This window comes from Diplotaxodon limnothrissa, linkage group LG23, assembly GCF_057381915.1.
Source record: "Diplotaxodon limnothrissa isolate DT_005_m linkage group LG23, D_limnothrissa_male_GT1.1, whole genome shotgun sequence".
NCBI lineage: Eukaryota > Metazoa > Chordata > Actinopteri > Cichliformes > Cichlidae > Diplotaxodon > Diplotaxodon limnothrissa.
In genome coordinates this window covers 17,584,048-17,599,769 of record NC_140617.1, presented here as the reverse complement: position 1 = coordinate 17,599,769, position 15,722 = coordinate 17,584,048, and the positions used below count along the sequence as shown (strand labels likewise).

The window sequence follows — 15,722 nt, the reverse complement described above, 5'->3', positions numbered from 1 at the left end:
CTGTCCCTGTAAATATAAAGGCTCAGAGTCTCTCCAGTCGAGCTCATTCAGTGTGTTTAGTATGATTCCCAGACTCTGATCACACACTTACAGGAAATGGCAGACACACTCGGCCTCGTTGGTCCAGCTGTGTGAAGAAATCAAACATGAGCTGTTCATCAAACTTTTTGATTCCAGTCAATAATCTATAATGATTTAAAGAATGAAGCAAGAGAAACAGGATCCTTTCTTAACTTGTGTACGTGTGTGTGTGTTGTTCTTGTTCCACACACTTTGTGTTTGTAAGTTTGGAATACCACTTTATTTATAGAGCATTTAAAAACAGCAACAATGCTGTACAATAACATAAAAACCAGAATGTAAAGATACAGATACAGGAGTTAAAGAATTTGAACAATAAAAGGCAAAATAAAAAGTAACTTAAGATCACAGACAACATCTCACACTGAGTTATAGGTTCGGAGTAAAAGCGTGATTTAAAAAAATAAGATTTACAAAACAGGGATTGAAGGAGCTGGACATCAACGGCAAATCATTCCACAATTTTTGCGCCACAGCTGTGAAATCTCTCTCAGTTTACATTGTGTCTTTGAAACAAGTAAAAACATCTGGTATGCTGACCTGGGAGTACAAGGTGGGACATAAAGGTGCTGCAGCTCACACAGATAAAATAGGGACAACCATTAAGAGACTTAAAGGCCAACAAAAATGATTTTAAAATATATTCACAAACAAGCAAAGTCGTTAACGGTAAGCTGACACTGAACTCAGGTGCTCTTCACTTGCACCAGATAAAAATCAAGCAGCAGCGTTTTGCATCAACTGTAGACGAGCAACAGAGGCCTGGCTGATTCTGATAAAAAGAAAACTAATCGAGACAAGAAGTAACAAAAGAATGTGTTATTATTTCAAGGATGCGTTTATAAGAGGCTTGATCGTTCTTTCAACTTGTTTACCACAGTGTTGACACGAGCATCAAGCTTTAGAGAAGGATTCACTTTCCAATCCCATATTAAGGCAAAGCGTGTAAGAGACACTGTGGACCAGTGTGTCTACCCTGAACCATTTAACTGCGGGTTCTTGTCTCTCAGTGTGTGTGTGTGTGCGTGTGTGTAGGCCACACCTTCATGTGTTCACTCCTAAAATATGCTGTCTGACTGCTCAGACTGACTCTGAGTCAGAATAAAGTTCACATGATATGTTAGGGTGGTTACTCAAAAAGAAAGTAATGTCTTACATATTACTGGCTATTTTTCTTTAAAGTAACGCAAAATGTTACCTAACCACTCGGTGGAGTATTTTGCTCCTGTACTTGTTACACTATTTTCACGTCTCCATAAATGACCTGAAACTGTCTCACAATTAAACAATATAAACCTACAGACTACAGCCCCACACACCAACACAGATCACTTTCTCTTGGTCTGAGCTCTATGATCAAAGCGATCACCATAGTGTTTCTACTTTAGAAACATGAACAGGTAGAAAAGGAGGCTGCAGCCTGACTGCTCATCAGTTGTAGTTCAGGCTCTGGCTGCTGTGCTCCAGAGACTCAGATTTGACATCACTCTGTGTTCCTGGCTAGCTTTGTGTTAGCATGCTGTCTGTGCAGAGATGGTTTGGTGCCACTGTACCTAACCGAACGTTTACAGCCTGCCAGTCTTAACATGACCCTGAAGTCTATGAACCAACTAATTTTAGACATTTATAGATCTGAGCTCAAAAGCAGAGGTGAGTCTCTTCGATGGTGGTTCCTAATATTTAACTTGTCCTTTCACATTAGAGCTCCCTAATCTGACAGCAACTTAATAACTCTTTGAAACCTATTTATTGTCACTGGCTTTAAGCTGTAGTTGAGCCTTTATTGGTTTTATTTTGCAAATAGAAGATTTAGTAAAATTTATTGGAATCCAAAAAACAAAAGATTTTATCTTGTGTAATTAAAAAGCACAAAAAATTGTATATTTCAAAGTAGAAACAGTGTACACTGGGTATAAAAATCTCTTCAGGCTCTCTCTGTTTGGGAAATATTCCAGTTATTCCTCTGAACCTGTTTAGTGAACCGATTCAGTGCTACACTGTAGAAATGCTGTTTCAAAGGATGCTACAGACACTAACATGAAAACAGGTTCAGCAGCTTTACATTCTCTAAAATGGAGAACAGACACTAGATATGGAAGAAAAAACAAGATGGCAGTTGCTTCATGACGGGAAGCCAAGAAAGTAGAAAACAAGAAAAGAGCTCTGATACTGCTGAGCAGAGGAGTCAAGTATGTGAGAAATTATTTTATTATATCCTGTAGTTGTTTTGGGGTTTGTTTGTTTTTTTATTAAACGGCACAGAAGATTCGAGCGATTGACCAACACAGTCTTAATCCTAACTCAAACAGAGAACCCTCCCTGCTCTCTGAACACACCAGAAGAGAGCAGACAGAGTTTCTGTGATTTCTATTTCATCATCATGGTTTGGGTTAAAATACACTGTTTAGCAACACTGAGCTAAAAGTCATTTGTTTAGCTTTAAATCCTTTTTTAAAGCAACGTTTCACACTTATATTACTTTCAGTAGGAACTATGAGAACAAACTGTTTCTATATTGACAGCACCAGTTCAGTTCAATTTTATTTCTATAGCAAAAACAACAAACCAAAAGTTGTTTCTGTAGTAAGGTAAAGACGGCTACAGTAATACACCCCCCCTCCCCCCCTCAATCAATCATATGAGCAAGCGCTTTGGTAAAAGGCGGAAGGGAAAACTCCCTTCTTACAGGAAGAAACCTCCAGCAGAGCCTGGCTCAGGGAGCGCCGCCATCTGCTGTGTTGGGGTGAGAGAAGGAAGCTGAACAGAAAGCTGACAGATCACCTATAATAACATCAGAATTAATAGTCTCGACTTTATTAATAGACCATAATTCATGTGTAGACAACAAGTTCTTCACATGATTATCAAATTAATTCAGGGACACAGGCATAAATAAATGTTTAAAAGCTATATTATAAACTACAGCAATTTGTATAATATCCCTATAATGTTTGTAACAGGAAAACAGTCAGGTGAGAAGAAGCGTTAGTTTCTTCCTCTGTCTTCCATCATATTCGTGAGAAACAAAAATGCTTTGTATGATAGGCGGTGTTTTCAGACAAGGAAATAATCTTCATAAAAATTTAAACTGGAAAAACAGGTAACTGCATGCAGCATAGTTTCAGTTTGCAGCACATCTGATCTTTGGGATGCATCAGCAGTAACAACAGGTTATTTAACAGAGCTGTAAAAACACTAACATACATCAGAAGTTTATTTACTCAGTAATCCACATTATTTATCAGATTTTTTTTACTTAAAGTAAATAAGAAATGTCTCACTTCCTGTTCTGTTCTACCAGCTTGACAAGTTTCTGTGACTTGTCAATCATCAGCTATCAGTAGAGAAACTGTTTGATTGTTTGAAACAGCTTTCTAGTCTGTTCCTTCTACTTTTAAATCCAATTTTCTGTTTTCATGAATTATCCTGAGTCATTGTTAAAGGAAAGCATCAACAGTCTGGATCAGACTGTTGATGCTCTGTAGTTCCTCAGCTCTGCTGACAACAAGGTCTGAGACAGACTCAGACCTGAGCTTCTGGACACAACTGTGCAGTCTTTGTTAAAGTGGTTTAGATCTGAACATCTGAACATCCTCAACTGAATTTGAACATACTGAGTGCCTGGTATATAAGGACTCTGACATCAGATAACTAGTACTGATTCATGTTGTATCTTGTGTGGAGATGTTAACCTTTACATGAGTATAGCTGCTCTAAAACAGTCTTTTTACAGAATAATTAAGTTTCCCACAGAGCACAGACCGAGGGTGCAAAGATTCAGGGAGCCTCTGGTTTCATAAGACTTTTTCAAAAGTATCACAGTTAGGTTCTGCACTTTACATCTTACACGTTCTTCATTTATGGAGGGAGAGGCATAAATGTGTTTGAGACTTTACTCTGACAGTAAAGACGTGATTCACTTAATGCGAGCCTTCATTGAGACTGGAAACAGTTCAAAAGTAGCAAAATTTCAAAGCGTTAAAAAAAAATTCAGAGACTTGGGACCTCAAAATAGAGAGAAACACAAGTGACCACACTCTGACCAACTATTAATGATTAAAACCTTCAAATGCTAAAGAAGAAAACTCCAAATCCACTTATTAAGAACAAGTGAACATGACAACAACACAAAGACGTGGAAAAGTCGACAAGTTCATAATCTTTTACGCACATTATCCATGATGTAAGTCACAGCATGCAGGGTTTAAAACATGCTGTTAATGTTTGCGGTTTTTGTGAGAATATATTTTTTATTCTGAGATTCCTTGCAGTGATCCTGAACTGAGCTGGAGCTTCTTTGTTTCTTGTTTTCTCAACATTGCTTTAGTAAGACCTGAATGTTGACTTCTTAAGAACAAACTGGTTTTATCTGACTTTTTCTAGTTAAAGGGAAGAACAATGTTCTATCAGATTACTGATTAGTGTCTGATGGGTCTAAAGTTTCATACAGATCGATATATACTGTCAGTAACTGTTGCAGAGTTACTGACGGATAACCAGTGTGGATTCCAGTCAATCAATAATCTAAAATGATGTGGATTAGTCTTCAAACACAAGAGTGATCCAGAGTTTGTCCTGAAATAAGAGCTGAACATCTGCTCCAAACACTAGAGAGCAGAAACAAATAGTAAAGTTCATAAAACCAAACTGTTAAAAGAGGAAACAAAGCAAACTTACAGTTTCTTCAAACACACACACGAACAACAAGCTCCACTCCACACCTGGACACTAAACACAGACACACAGGTGAGCTGCTTCCTGTAAGGAGGCGGGACTCCACCTGGAGCAGGACAGGTGGGAGGGGCTCATCTCTGTGTGTATTGATGTGTGAAAATATGTTGTCTGGCTGCTCAGACTGAGTCTAAGTCAGAGTAATGTTCAAATGTTGACGTGTGAAGACATGAAACCTTGTATCTGCAGGTGTGAACACACTGATCCCACATCAGCTCTGTTGTATTTAAAATATAAACATTTCTACTGCAAAGCTTCAAATATTCAGCATGCTTTTCTGTCTCTCTGTCTATAGATCCAGTAACACCTTCTATCTTCACCAGTAAAGACTGGGAGCAGAGCTGAAAACAACCATTCAATCAGTGAGTATCTTCGACACCTGAGCTTTATTCAAACTGTTATTCAAAATGTTGTTAGTACAAAGTTCAACTGGTGCTCCCATTAATCCTGTGATGAAAGCTTTATTTCACTAAATGTTTCTTCAAAGCTCATTTCAACATGTTGAAGTCATGAATGAAGGTGCAGTCAGAGTGGATCACATGATTTGTATCGTGTGTCATGTGTCATGTTCAGTATTGTCACACATATCTAGATTATCTCTGATATCATAACTGCTGAAACACTGATGATTATTTTTGAAGTTATTACTGATGGCTGGAAAGTCTGAATGCAGCTCTCTGTCTGTGTTGATTTGTCGTCCTCTGAAGGTGAAAACACAAACTGCATGATGTCACCTGTGGGTGTGGCTGTTCCTTCCCTACACTCTCTGATGTCATAGCTGCTAAATTAGATTGAACTGAAGCCAGACTTAAACATAAAACAGCATCAGAGACTCAGAGAGAGAGAGTGCTGCTCCATCTCTGGACCAAAATTTATGTTCCACCACCACGCTGCAATGAATCCTGGGATCGGGTGGACCGACTTGTCCTTCAAATCCAGGGAGAAGGAGGACACGTTTGTAGGAGCCTCGGATTCTGGATGGGCTTCGTCGCCTTGGTGTGATGTAATCGACCTTCAGATGAAGCAGAGCCTAAATTTAAACACACCTGCTGACTTCATGTGTTCTGCTGTGACAGCTGCCATGTGTCACAGCGTGGATAATAAAGCCATCAAACTTCACTCAGCTCCAGTAACACCATCATTGTTGGATGTCCCGATGACTCATGAACTTTAACCATGATAGAAGCTAGCAGGAAGTTAAGATGAAGATGAACAATGTTGTGACAGAAGGACAAAGCTGAAACATACAGATGTGTAGATCTTTGGACGTAAACACAGGTGGAAAACTAACCAGCAGCCATGTTTGGAGAATTACTGAAGTTGGCTGAATTCTCACTTGTTTTCAGTGCAGTCCTTGTATTTGATGATTTTCAAAGGAATTGCTTTTGTTTGTGAAGCACCTGAACTGAATTATGAATCATCATAATCCAGACCGGAGCGATGCAGGACGCTCAGCTTCTTTATTTCTGTCCACTGCAAACACAACCTGTCACCGTCCTCCTTCTAGGACAGGTTTATTCTGCAGAGAGCCGATCGTTTCCTGTCTATTGTCCTTCATGATGGTCCACACTGAGGAGAGAAGCACATGTGATTAAAGCTCTGATACATCTGTAGAGAAATCAGTGCAGCTCACTCACTCAATAACTCACTGTCTTACCTTCGGATGTCATCATTTTACAACATCTTCTTTTTGGTCCATTAAAGAAAAAGAAAAAGAAAAAAAAAGACAATTTTTTAGATAACACATTGTTTACATCTGATACAATGAACACTGAGAAAGACACAAACACGCAGTCTTAACTGTTTGAGACTGTAATTAAACAAAATCTATAAAAAAATAAAATCACTGTCAAAAATGATTATGATCTAGTAAAAAGAACAATTTCTTTGTTTCCTAATCCTCACCTGTATTTACACTCCAAAACCCCTTCATTTTGTAATGCCGTAGTAATAACACTGCAGCAATAATGACAACTACTAAGAGCATCACAGTGATAATGACAACCAGTGTCATATGATTACTTTTTTCTCCACACTGAGAGTCAGTTGCAGATGTTCCTGCTGTTATCTGCTGAAGGTTGAGTGAGTGACATCTGGAAGGACAGAGGGACACTGTTAGAGGACAGTGTGCAGATGTTGCACATGTGTCTCTGAAGCTTCACTTACTGTGTGTGTTGCTGACAGGAGTGAAATGTTCCATTTGAAAATGTTCCACTGCTGCAGTCAGAGCACTCAGTGTCTGTGGAGGCTGTTCCTGATGACAACATGACAACAACGACATGTGCGGATAAGTGTGGGGCTTATAGTTGTACATCTAATAAATAATGTGGCTACTAATAAACAATAATTACCATATTAAATCACTATCTTCTTCACACACTAAGAGTTTAACTCGGTCTGGGTTTTTGGTTGGCTGATAAGCTACAGTGAAGGATTACTACAACTCCTCTTCCTCAGCCTGTGCTTTGAGGATTGTGACAGTGAGTAACTCGGGGAGTTGACTCACTTAAACTAACATAATCATCCTGTTGTAATCAGGTTTCTGTAATCATGTCTGTTTTATCAATACTTATGGCTCATAACTATGACTTTACTGTGTATGAAATGTTTTAACAGTGGCCGTAGAGTTTTAAATGTTCGTAAACTCTACATCCAGATCAACAGAATCAACTTTTGGGGAACATTCTTCCTTTGTCAACTTGCTCTCCTTCCTCTTCTTCACATGCAAATTCATGCTACAGTTTACCATCTGATGCTGCTTAGTTACATTCTCTGATGAGAACCTTGCAGTCTTGTCTTGCTTTGACATTCAACCTTCTGCACAAGATGTAGTCCACCTGTGTGAACCTGCCTCCACTCTTATTTCACTTCATGTTCCACCCTCTTCCTAAAGTATTTGTTCACCCCAGCCATTTTGATCATTTCCCCAAATCCACCACTATCTGTCCTCATCGCCACTGTTCCTTCACCTGCATGTATACAAGTTTCTGCTCCAATCCCCAGCCTCTACAACATCACTAAACTTACTCCAGAATACCTCTCTCTCTCTTCCCACTAACTGTACCACATGTGGGCCATACACAGCAACAACATTCAAGGGAACATTCAGAAAGCGGACAACATCCCACCTTTGAGTTTCACCTTTAGACTCATGATCCTGTCTGAGCCTCGCTCCACCTCCACAACACTGCTGACATGCTATTACTTTAATATTACCCCTACTCCCTTCCTATCTACACCATGGTACAGTTTGATTCCACATCCAATGACCCCGGCCTTTCGTCTGTTCCACCTGCTCTCCTGTACACACATTATTATCTACGTTCCTTCTCTCCATCATAATAGCAGCTTTCATTCTTTACCGTCATAGTCCCTAGTGTCACATTTCCTTCCTTTTCTCTCACTGCTTCCTAAGATACCTTCCGCCAGAGGCAGTCTTTGATACACTCATTCTCGATGAGTCAGAATTTTGTTTTAGCACAGATTTTTATGCCAGATGACCTTCCTGCACCCCCCACCCAACATTTGTTTTATTTATATAAAATAAACATGATCAGGAAACTTAAAGGTACACAAATCTACCATTCTGACTGATGTACTGTCCTGGTTTACAGTGTTTGTGTTCCTGTGCTCTCTCACAGCTGTGTCCTGTAGGGTGGACACAGTAGAATCCCTCCAGTGGTTCACAGAGTGCATCTGATGTTACTGTACACGGTGTCTTTATTCTGAGACCAGAACCTGCCAACATAAAAAGAACATACTCAACATGTTTCATGTGTTTGTGATTCATGATTTCTTGACTGAAAAACACCTTTGATCGTTATGACAATCAGGAAAGATGTGACATCATCATGTTGAATATTTGGATTAATGAACAAAGACATCCCTTAATGTCTTGATTTGATTTAAGATTAACAACAATTAACAACAAAATAACTCTGTTGAGATCTGATTCAGTGTCAGGGAATGAAGATGTGAACATAAATGTACCCGAGTCACAGTTTGTACAGTGATGACATCGTTCCAGTCCATTAGGTTGATCAGTGTAGGTTCCAGTCATGCAGGGCAGACAGGAAGTACTTGACTCTACAGTGCAGTGACTTTTCACTCGATTTCCTGATGAAAACAAAAGCAAGAAATCAAACTTTTTTTTTTTCACCGTGCATCCAACGTGTGTGCTTAGAAAGCACATGCACACATCATTTAGTTGGTTCTTACCTGCAAGACAATTTGGACAGCATTCATTTCCTATCTGATACTCTCCTTGATGGCACGAGAGACCGAGACCACTAAAGACTTTCATCAGAATTATCTGAAGGGAAACAAAAAGGTTTAATCTGATCATCCACTGCTTACTAGACTAACAAAGAGCTTAAGAGTGCATACCAGAAATGCTGCAGCATTCGCAGGTTTCCTTCTTGAAGACATCTGATCTGACAGGCTGAAAGTTTCCTTGATCCAAAAAATGAAGAAACGTCCCTGAGATTTCAGATGATGGAGTTCTAACCAGAAGAACAGCTGGACAACATCTGGAAACACAAAAAAAACAACAGGTTAGAGATTACCCAGCAACAGGCCCTAAAGCGTTCTAGACGATGATGAACCAACGTAGTCAGATCATAATGAAGCTGATACTGTTTACACAAGACTTCACACAGTTGAGAGTGAAAGGGCATCAGGGGAGGCAGAGAAAAGATTTTAGCAGCCACATCTGTGCCTCCATGGTCACTGTATGAGCTGTGACCATGGAGTCTAATGCTCAACTAAACCATCAGCAGGCGACCGCGGCTCAGGGGGTTGAGAAGCCCATCTGTAACCGTAAGGTCGCCGGTTTGATCCCCGGGCTCTCTGTCCTGGTCGTTGTGTCCTTGGGCAAGACACTTTACCCTACCGCATACTGGTGTTGTCCAGAGGGGCCGATGGCATGATATGGCAGCCTCGCTTCTGTCAGTCTGCCCCAGGGCAGCTGTGGCTGCAACTGTAGCTGCTTCCACCAGTGTGTGAATGTGAGAGTGAATGAATAGTGTCATTGTAAAGCGCTTTGGGTGCCTTGAAAAGCGCTATATAAATCCAATCCATTATTAGCCACAATTATTGTTTTAATGCATTTAAAAGCTAACAGACAGCACAGTTTTTGTTTTTTAATGATTAACTTGTTTATTAGGATTTTAGTTTGGTTTTGTCTGACCAACATCTCAGTCCATTCTCCGTACTAGTTGTTGGTGGTGATGGACCATCTGGTAGTTTTCCACCAATCACCGATAAAGGAGAGAGCATCCAAAAGTAAAATTAACATTTTTAAATGTTACTGTGGCAAGAAAATACTCATTTATGTTGTTCGTAGGTGAGACTGTAGTGCTGTGAATTTCAAACATCTGACATCAAGATATTGATTATATGTGATTTGTTTCCTCCTTTAAATCACATCTAACAGGTTCAAGTCACATAAGTTGGTGTGACGATCCACATGAGCTGAGCTCATGAAAGATGAAGCACATTTGCTTATTTCATACAAACCATTGCCACAGCGTTGGCTTGTGTTGAGCAGGCAGCTGCCCATGTTAAACATGTGAAACACAAATTAACATGTTACACAATCACACCTGACAGAACAAACAATATGTAGGTAAATCTTCAGGTAAACTGTTGAGCTGATGGTGGTGACACTTTATGTCACACAAGTCCAGTCAGAGGCTTCTTTATGGTTTGAATTTATTGCAAACATTTGAACTTTGCATAGTTTGCATTTCATATCCAAGGTAACTTTGGACATGAAAGGTGATATGTCAAATACTGACATGTATTTGCATGAACCAGAGGTTGAAAGCTCTTTTACAGCGAGGACATTCATAAAACCACAGTCAGCACTCTAACATGGATATAATGTTTGTTCCACACATGCATGTTACAGTCCGTGATAATTGCATATGTATGTCAGTATAGTTGTGTACAGCTATCTATCAGCTCATCACAAAATAAGTTATTCAGTACATAAGTCCAGACTGTACTGCAGTCTTATCAGATGACTTCACATTGAGAGAATGTCAACTATGAATGGAGCATTAGAGTACGCAAAGGTCGCTATGAATAATAGGACAGCGTTTTCTCCAGCATCTCCTCCAATCACCTCTCCATCCTTAATCCCGATCACGTTTCAATCCAGGTCAAGGAAAGGACGCTAGGAAAAGGAGGTAGGACAAACACTTGAATGCTCCCATTTTGTGGTTTAAATAAGTTCTCTGATGACTCTGCAATAGTCAGCCTCATCACTGATGGGGACGACAAGGAGTACAGAGGACTGACCCAAAACTTTGTAGATTGGTGCCAGCAGAACTACCTCCAGATCAACACCAGTAAAACCAAGGAGCTGGTGGTAGGCTTCCGCAGGCAGAAACATCCTCAACTGCTACCACTGAACATCCAAGGGATGGACATCAAGGCTGTGGACAGCTACAGGTACCTTGGTGTTCATCTGAAAAACAAACTGGACTGGACTCATAATTCAGATGCCCTCTACAGGAAAGGGCAGAGCAGGCTGTAACTACTGTGGAGACTCAGGTCGTTTGGAGTGGAGGGCCCACTCCTGAAGACCTTCTATGACTCTGTGGTGGCCTCAGCTATCTTTTACGGTGTGGTCTGCTGGGGTGGCAACATCTCTGCTGGGAACAGGAAGAGACTGAACAGGCTGATCAGAAGGGATGTTCTAGGATGCCCTCTGGACCCAGTGGAGGTGGTGAGTGACAGGAGAATGGTGGTTAAGCTATCATCCCTAATGGACAACATCTCCCACCCCATGCAGGAGACTCTGAAAGCACTCAGCAGCTCCTTCAGTGGCAGGCTGCAGCACCCATGGTGTGGGACGGAAAGATTTCGCAGGTATATGACCAAAATCTCATATCCCGATATAGGAATTTATAACGATATAAATCACAAAAATGTAACATTTTCTGTAAATTCTGTGAATCTTGGGCAGCTCGTCTTGAGGGAAGTGTTTCCAGCTGCACGTAGTGTACCTGGAGTCGAGTGTTTTAACCAATGCATGAAACTATACATTTTTAGACATAAGTTGTAACAGCTGCCGTATTCTTTGTATTTATTACACGGCGTGCTGCGGGGAAAAGCCTGTTCTAACATTTGAGTCTAAGGTTTATTTTTTAGCACCTGGCAGCTCTTTTTTAATTCTCATCCGTAAATAATCTGCTCTTTCACGTGATTCAGTTTATTTTGAAAAGTCTCAACAGGATCTTGAGCTTTATTGTGAAAGGTTTATGTGGAACATAAACAAGCGGACACGCGATGCTGTTACCTTTGTTGTTGCTAACCACAACGCATAAAAACAGGCGCTTGTCCGTCCATAGTGTGGTTATATAAAATATAAGAGAAAGAGAGAACTTTAAGAAATTAATATAGTCACTACAGTGACCATCAAAACGATGAAAAAATATTGCCGTAAACAATTTATTTTGCGACACCACCAAACAAACGATAGCGTAAAATGAAACGATAGACTTTTTATATCGTCATCCGATATATATCGTTATATCGAACAGCCCTATTTCCTCCCCACTGCTGTCAGACTGTACAACAAAGACTCCAACTGATCAAACACACATATCCATATATGTGCAATAACACTAAGTGCAATACTCTTTTCTGGCATCGTATTTTTACTCAGTCGTATATAGAATTTGTATTCTATTTTTATCCTATTGTATATTTTATCTACTATATATAGTATTTCATTTTATTCTATTCTGTACAGTTGTGTACTGTAGTTATTCTTATTGTATTCTAATTTTTGCTAAATAACTTTTGCACTGTCCACTTCCTGCTGTGACAAAACAAATTTCCCACATGTGGGACTAATAAAGGTTATCTTATCTTATCTTAACAAAAAACAAGGACACGTAGCTACTTCCGCATGTCTACGTTCAGCTTCTGCTCAAACTGCACGATTGACTCGCAGAGGTTACAAGTTCGTAGGTCACCATGCAGGGCCTCACACTATACGGCTCGATGCTCTAATGCGACCTGAGTGCTCACACTGTGCGTCCATAAAATGAAGGTTATAGCAGAAATTCTGTTGCTTGCTCTGTCTTTCACACACACAGACACACACCGCCACCATCAACTTTGCTAAATTGCTAATGAAAAACATTGATCAGGCAGCTGTGATTGAGCAGCGATGTAAATCCAACTATTTTCACGGTTGTTGTGGTCGTGATAATTTTGTGAGGCCACATCGAAAAGGCTCAGATGAGCTTGCCAAAATTCTACAAGTTGTGCCTCCATCGCTTGTGTCCAGACAGTAGCGGTTTTTGATAGGGCGACACGGGCGGTTGCCTGGGGCGGCATTGTGGTGGGGGGCGGCATCACGGGCATCGGCAAAAAAAAAAAAAAAAAAAACTCATGCTGCCCCGACATCAGCCAGCGCATATTGGGAATGGCATAGGCACTGATCGGTTTTCTATCGCCCTTTTGCTGGGAGTAAGGGCACCGTCCGTTTGCGAGGTGCGCCTGCAGCACAGGGAGGAGAGGGCGGGGCGGCGGGGGAGTCTCTGGCTGGCTGGAGCAGCATCTAATAACCAACTCACAAAATAAAACAAAAATAAAAACAAAACAACAAACACGAAAACACCAGACATCATGATACAGACTTATAATTTGCACCAATGTTTTTTTTGAAATTCTATATGCGAAAAGTGAGCGCCAGAGCCCTCGGTGCGCCTGCTTGCTGCTGAAGTCAAAGTAAACTTTATTGTCATCTCCGCTACATACAGTCCAGTATATACAGCAGTGCAAGTAAACAAACAATAAATATAAGAAGAGTAAGAAAATAAATATACACTTTAGGACTAGTGGTAAAGGATCAATAACAATTTAAAATTTATATTTTACAGTTTGATGATTTAAAGTCTCACACACAACCTGTAGAAAGGGGAGGGGGCCCTGCTGCTTCCAAATAGAGCAGATTTCATTCATAATGATGTAAATTCAAGCCCATTATGTATTCTTGATTTGAATCCTGGGTTGTGTGAAATCCCAGAAATACACCCTAGACAAAGTGCATCTGTGAACTAAGGTGTAGGTCTATTAGGTTATGTTGTGGCGATCCTCAAGTTGGGGGATTTGTGTTCATACTGCGTGCAAAATGAAAACCAATGGAAGATGGACAAGAAAAGTTCAAAGCCATCAGGTGCTCAGTTTAGAAAAAATAGAAGAGGAGGAGAAATGAGCAAAAGATACAGGTCAGCAGATGTGTCATTGGATAATGGCAGGTCATCCTGAAACAATCAGAATCAGAATACTTTATTAATCCCTAATGCCGGGCTCACACTGTGCGATTTTGTCAGTCGCGCGATTCAGCTCCTGTTCAAACTGTACGGTTGACTCGCAGAGGTTACAAGTTCGGTCACCATGCAGGGTCTCACACTATACGACCCGATGCTCTGATGCGACCCGAGTGCTCACACTGTGCGTCCATAAAATGAAGGTTATAACAGAAATTCTGTTGCTCGCTTTCCCTCTCTGTCTTTTACACACACAGACACGCACACCACCGCCATCAACTTTGCTAAATTGCTAATGAAAAACATTGATCAGGCAGCTGTGATTGAGCAGCAATGTCTATCCAACTATTTTCACGGTTGTGATAATTTTGTGAGGCCACATCGAAAAGGCTCAGATGAGCTTTCCGAAGTTCTACAAGTGCCTCCATCGCTTGTGTCCAGATCACACGCTGCACTGACGTGCTGCGCCGTCTTTTTCGCTGACATTTGTGTTTGCGCGTGCGCAGTGTGAGAAACTGCGGTGACACCCTCACGACGGTCGCGAGGATTTCAAACAGTTTTGAAATCCTGTTTGAAATCAAACAGGCTTGAAATCCTCACGACCAAGCGATTGATGATCGGGAGCTGGTCGTGAGGTGTTAATCGCTTCTCGTTACCCCACGTATACTATACGATGCACGACGAAGGCCAAAATCGGGCCGATCGCCAAAACGGTCACACGACTCAAAAATCGGCTCAAACTGGGCCAAACATCGCACAGTGTAAGCCCAGCAGGAAGTCCAGCATTAGCGATGTCGTGCTGTCTGAAGGTACACTATTCCGGTAGGACAGAGGGGGTAGTTTCACTCACCGAGATGCGCTCCCCGTGCCTTCACCCCACAGACTTCCCGTTGTACCGGAAACGATTGCTGAATGTTGATTGGTTGATTCGTGGGGCGGCCCGGGAGTTAAACTGAAACGGTGAATAGGGACTGTTCATTGTTGAACACTCTTTTTTGGGGATGTGAACGCTGTGCCGAGCTCCCACCTTGTTCCAGAGCACTTTTATATACGAGGTTTCTGTTAATTGACATAAAATGCCCTTTGGTGGGCGTAGCCATCGTAAATAACATTATCCAGATAGTGCAAAACAAGCATCAGTAACCAGCTGAACTATCACTTAATAACACTGGAATAGTATGAGTGGGCATGGAGGAGGTCCTGATCAGCAAGGAAACTGTGAACAGTTTTAAAATATAGTTATAAGTAAAGCTTGACGTCCCTCCCCTTCTTCATATTTCAGACATCACCAGGAGTCTTTGACAGGCCTCTGCTCTACTGTACAGAGTATAGACAGTAAACACATTCATGTTTAATGGTACATCGTTTTGATCACGACAAGATGAAAAACAGACTAACCCATCCACTCTGCTCTGTCCACCAGAGTTACTCTGTGGAGTAACACGTGGACAGGTTGGCAGTCTGTTACAGGGTTAACTCACACAGACAGACAAGCATTCACACTCACAGCATTATAAACATAAACTCTTCATTGAATTTCTTCAAGCTTGTTCTTCATTCAGTTCTGTGCTGCAGACTGTGGCTTGAACACCTTCACTGTGACTGCAGACTGGAGGAAGC

The 15,722-nt window shown here is 40.9% G+C and overlaps 1 protein-coding gene across 2 annotated transcripts in view; it reads right to left on the bottom strand.

The window, feature by feature from the left end:
* Window positions 1-5,251: 5,251 nt before the first annotated feature.
* The window catches only part of LOC146607778 (tumor necrosis factor receptor superfamily member 14-like), a 66,760-nt gene continuing 56,289 nt past the window's right edge, over window positions 5,252-15,722 (bottom strand). The window contains exons 1-9 of one of the 2 annotated variants that reach the window (XM_085347386.1): window positions 14,953-14,986; window positions 9,199-9,341; window positions 9,031-9,124; window positions 8,803-8,928; window positions 8,395-8,550; window positions 6,979-7,066; window positions 6,718-6,905; window positions 6,470-6,498; window positions 5,252-6,381 (exon numbers count right to left, since the gene is read on the bottom strand). In XM_085347386.1, coding sequence (XP_085203512.1) covers window positions 6,482-6,498; window positions 6,718-6,905; window positions 6,979-7,066; window positions 8,395-8,550; window positions 8,803-8,928; window positions 9,031-9,124; window positions 9,199-9,240 — 711 coding nt within the window. In that variant the 5' untranslated portion in view covers window positions 9,241-9,341; window positions 14,953-14,986 and the 3' untranslated portion in view covers window positions 5,252-6,381; window positions 6,470-6,481. Of the gene's footprint in view, window positions 6,382-6,469; window positions 6,499-6,717; window positions 6,906-6,978; window positions 7,067-8,394; window positions 8,551-8,802; window positions 8,929-9,030; window positions 9,125-9,198; window positions 9,342-14,952; window positions 14,987-15,722 lie in introns of those variants that run through there. The other variant, XM_085347387.1, reaches the window with a different exon arrangement.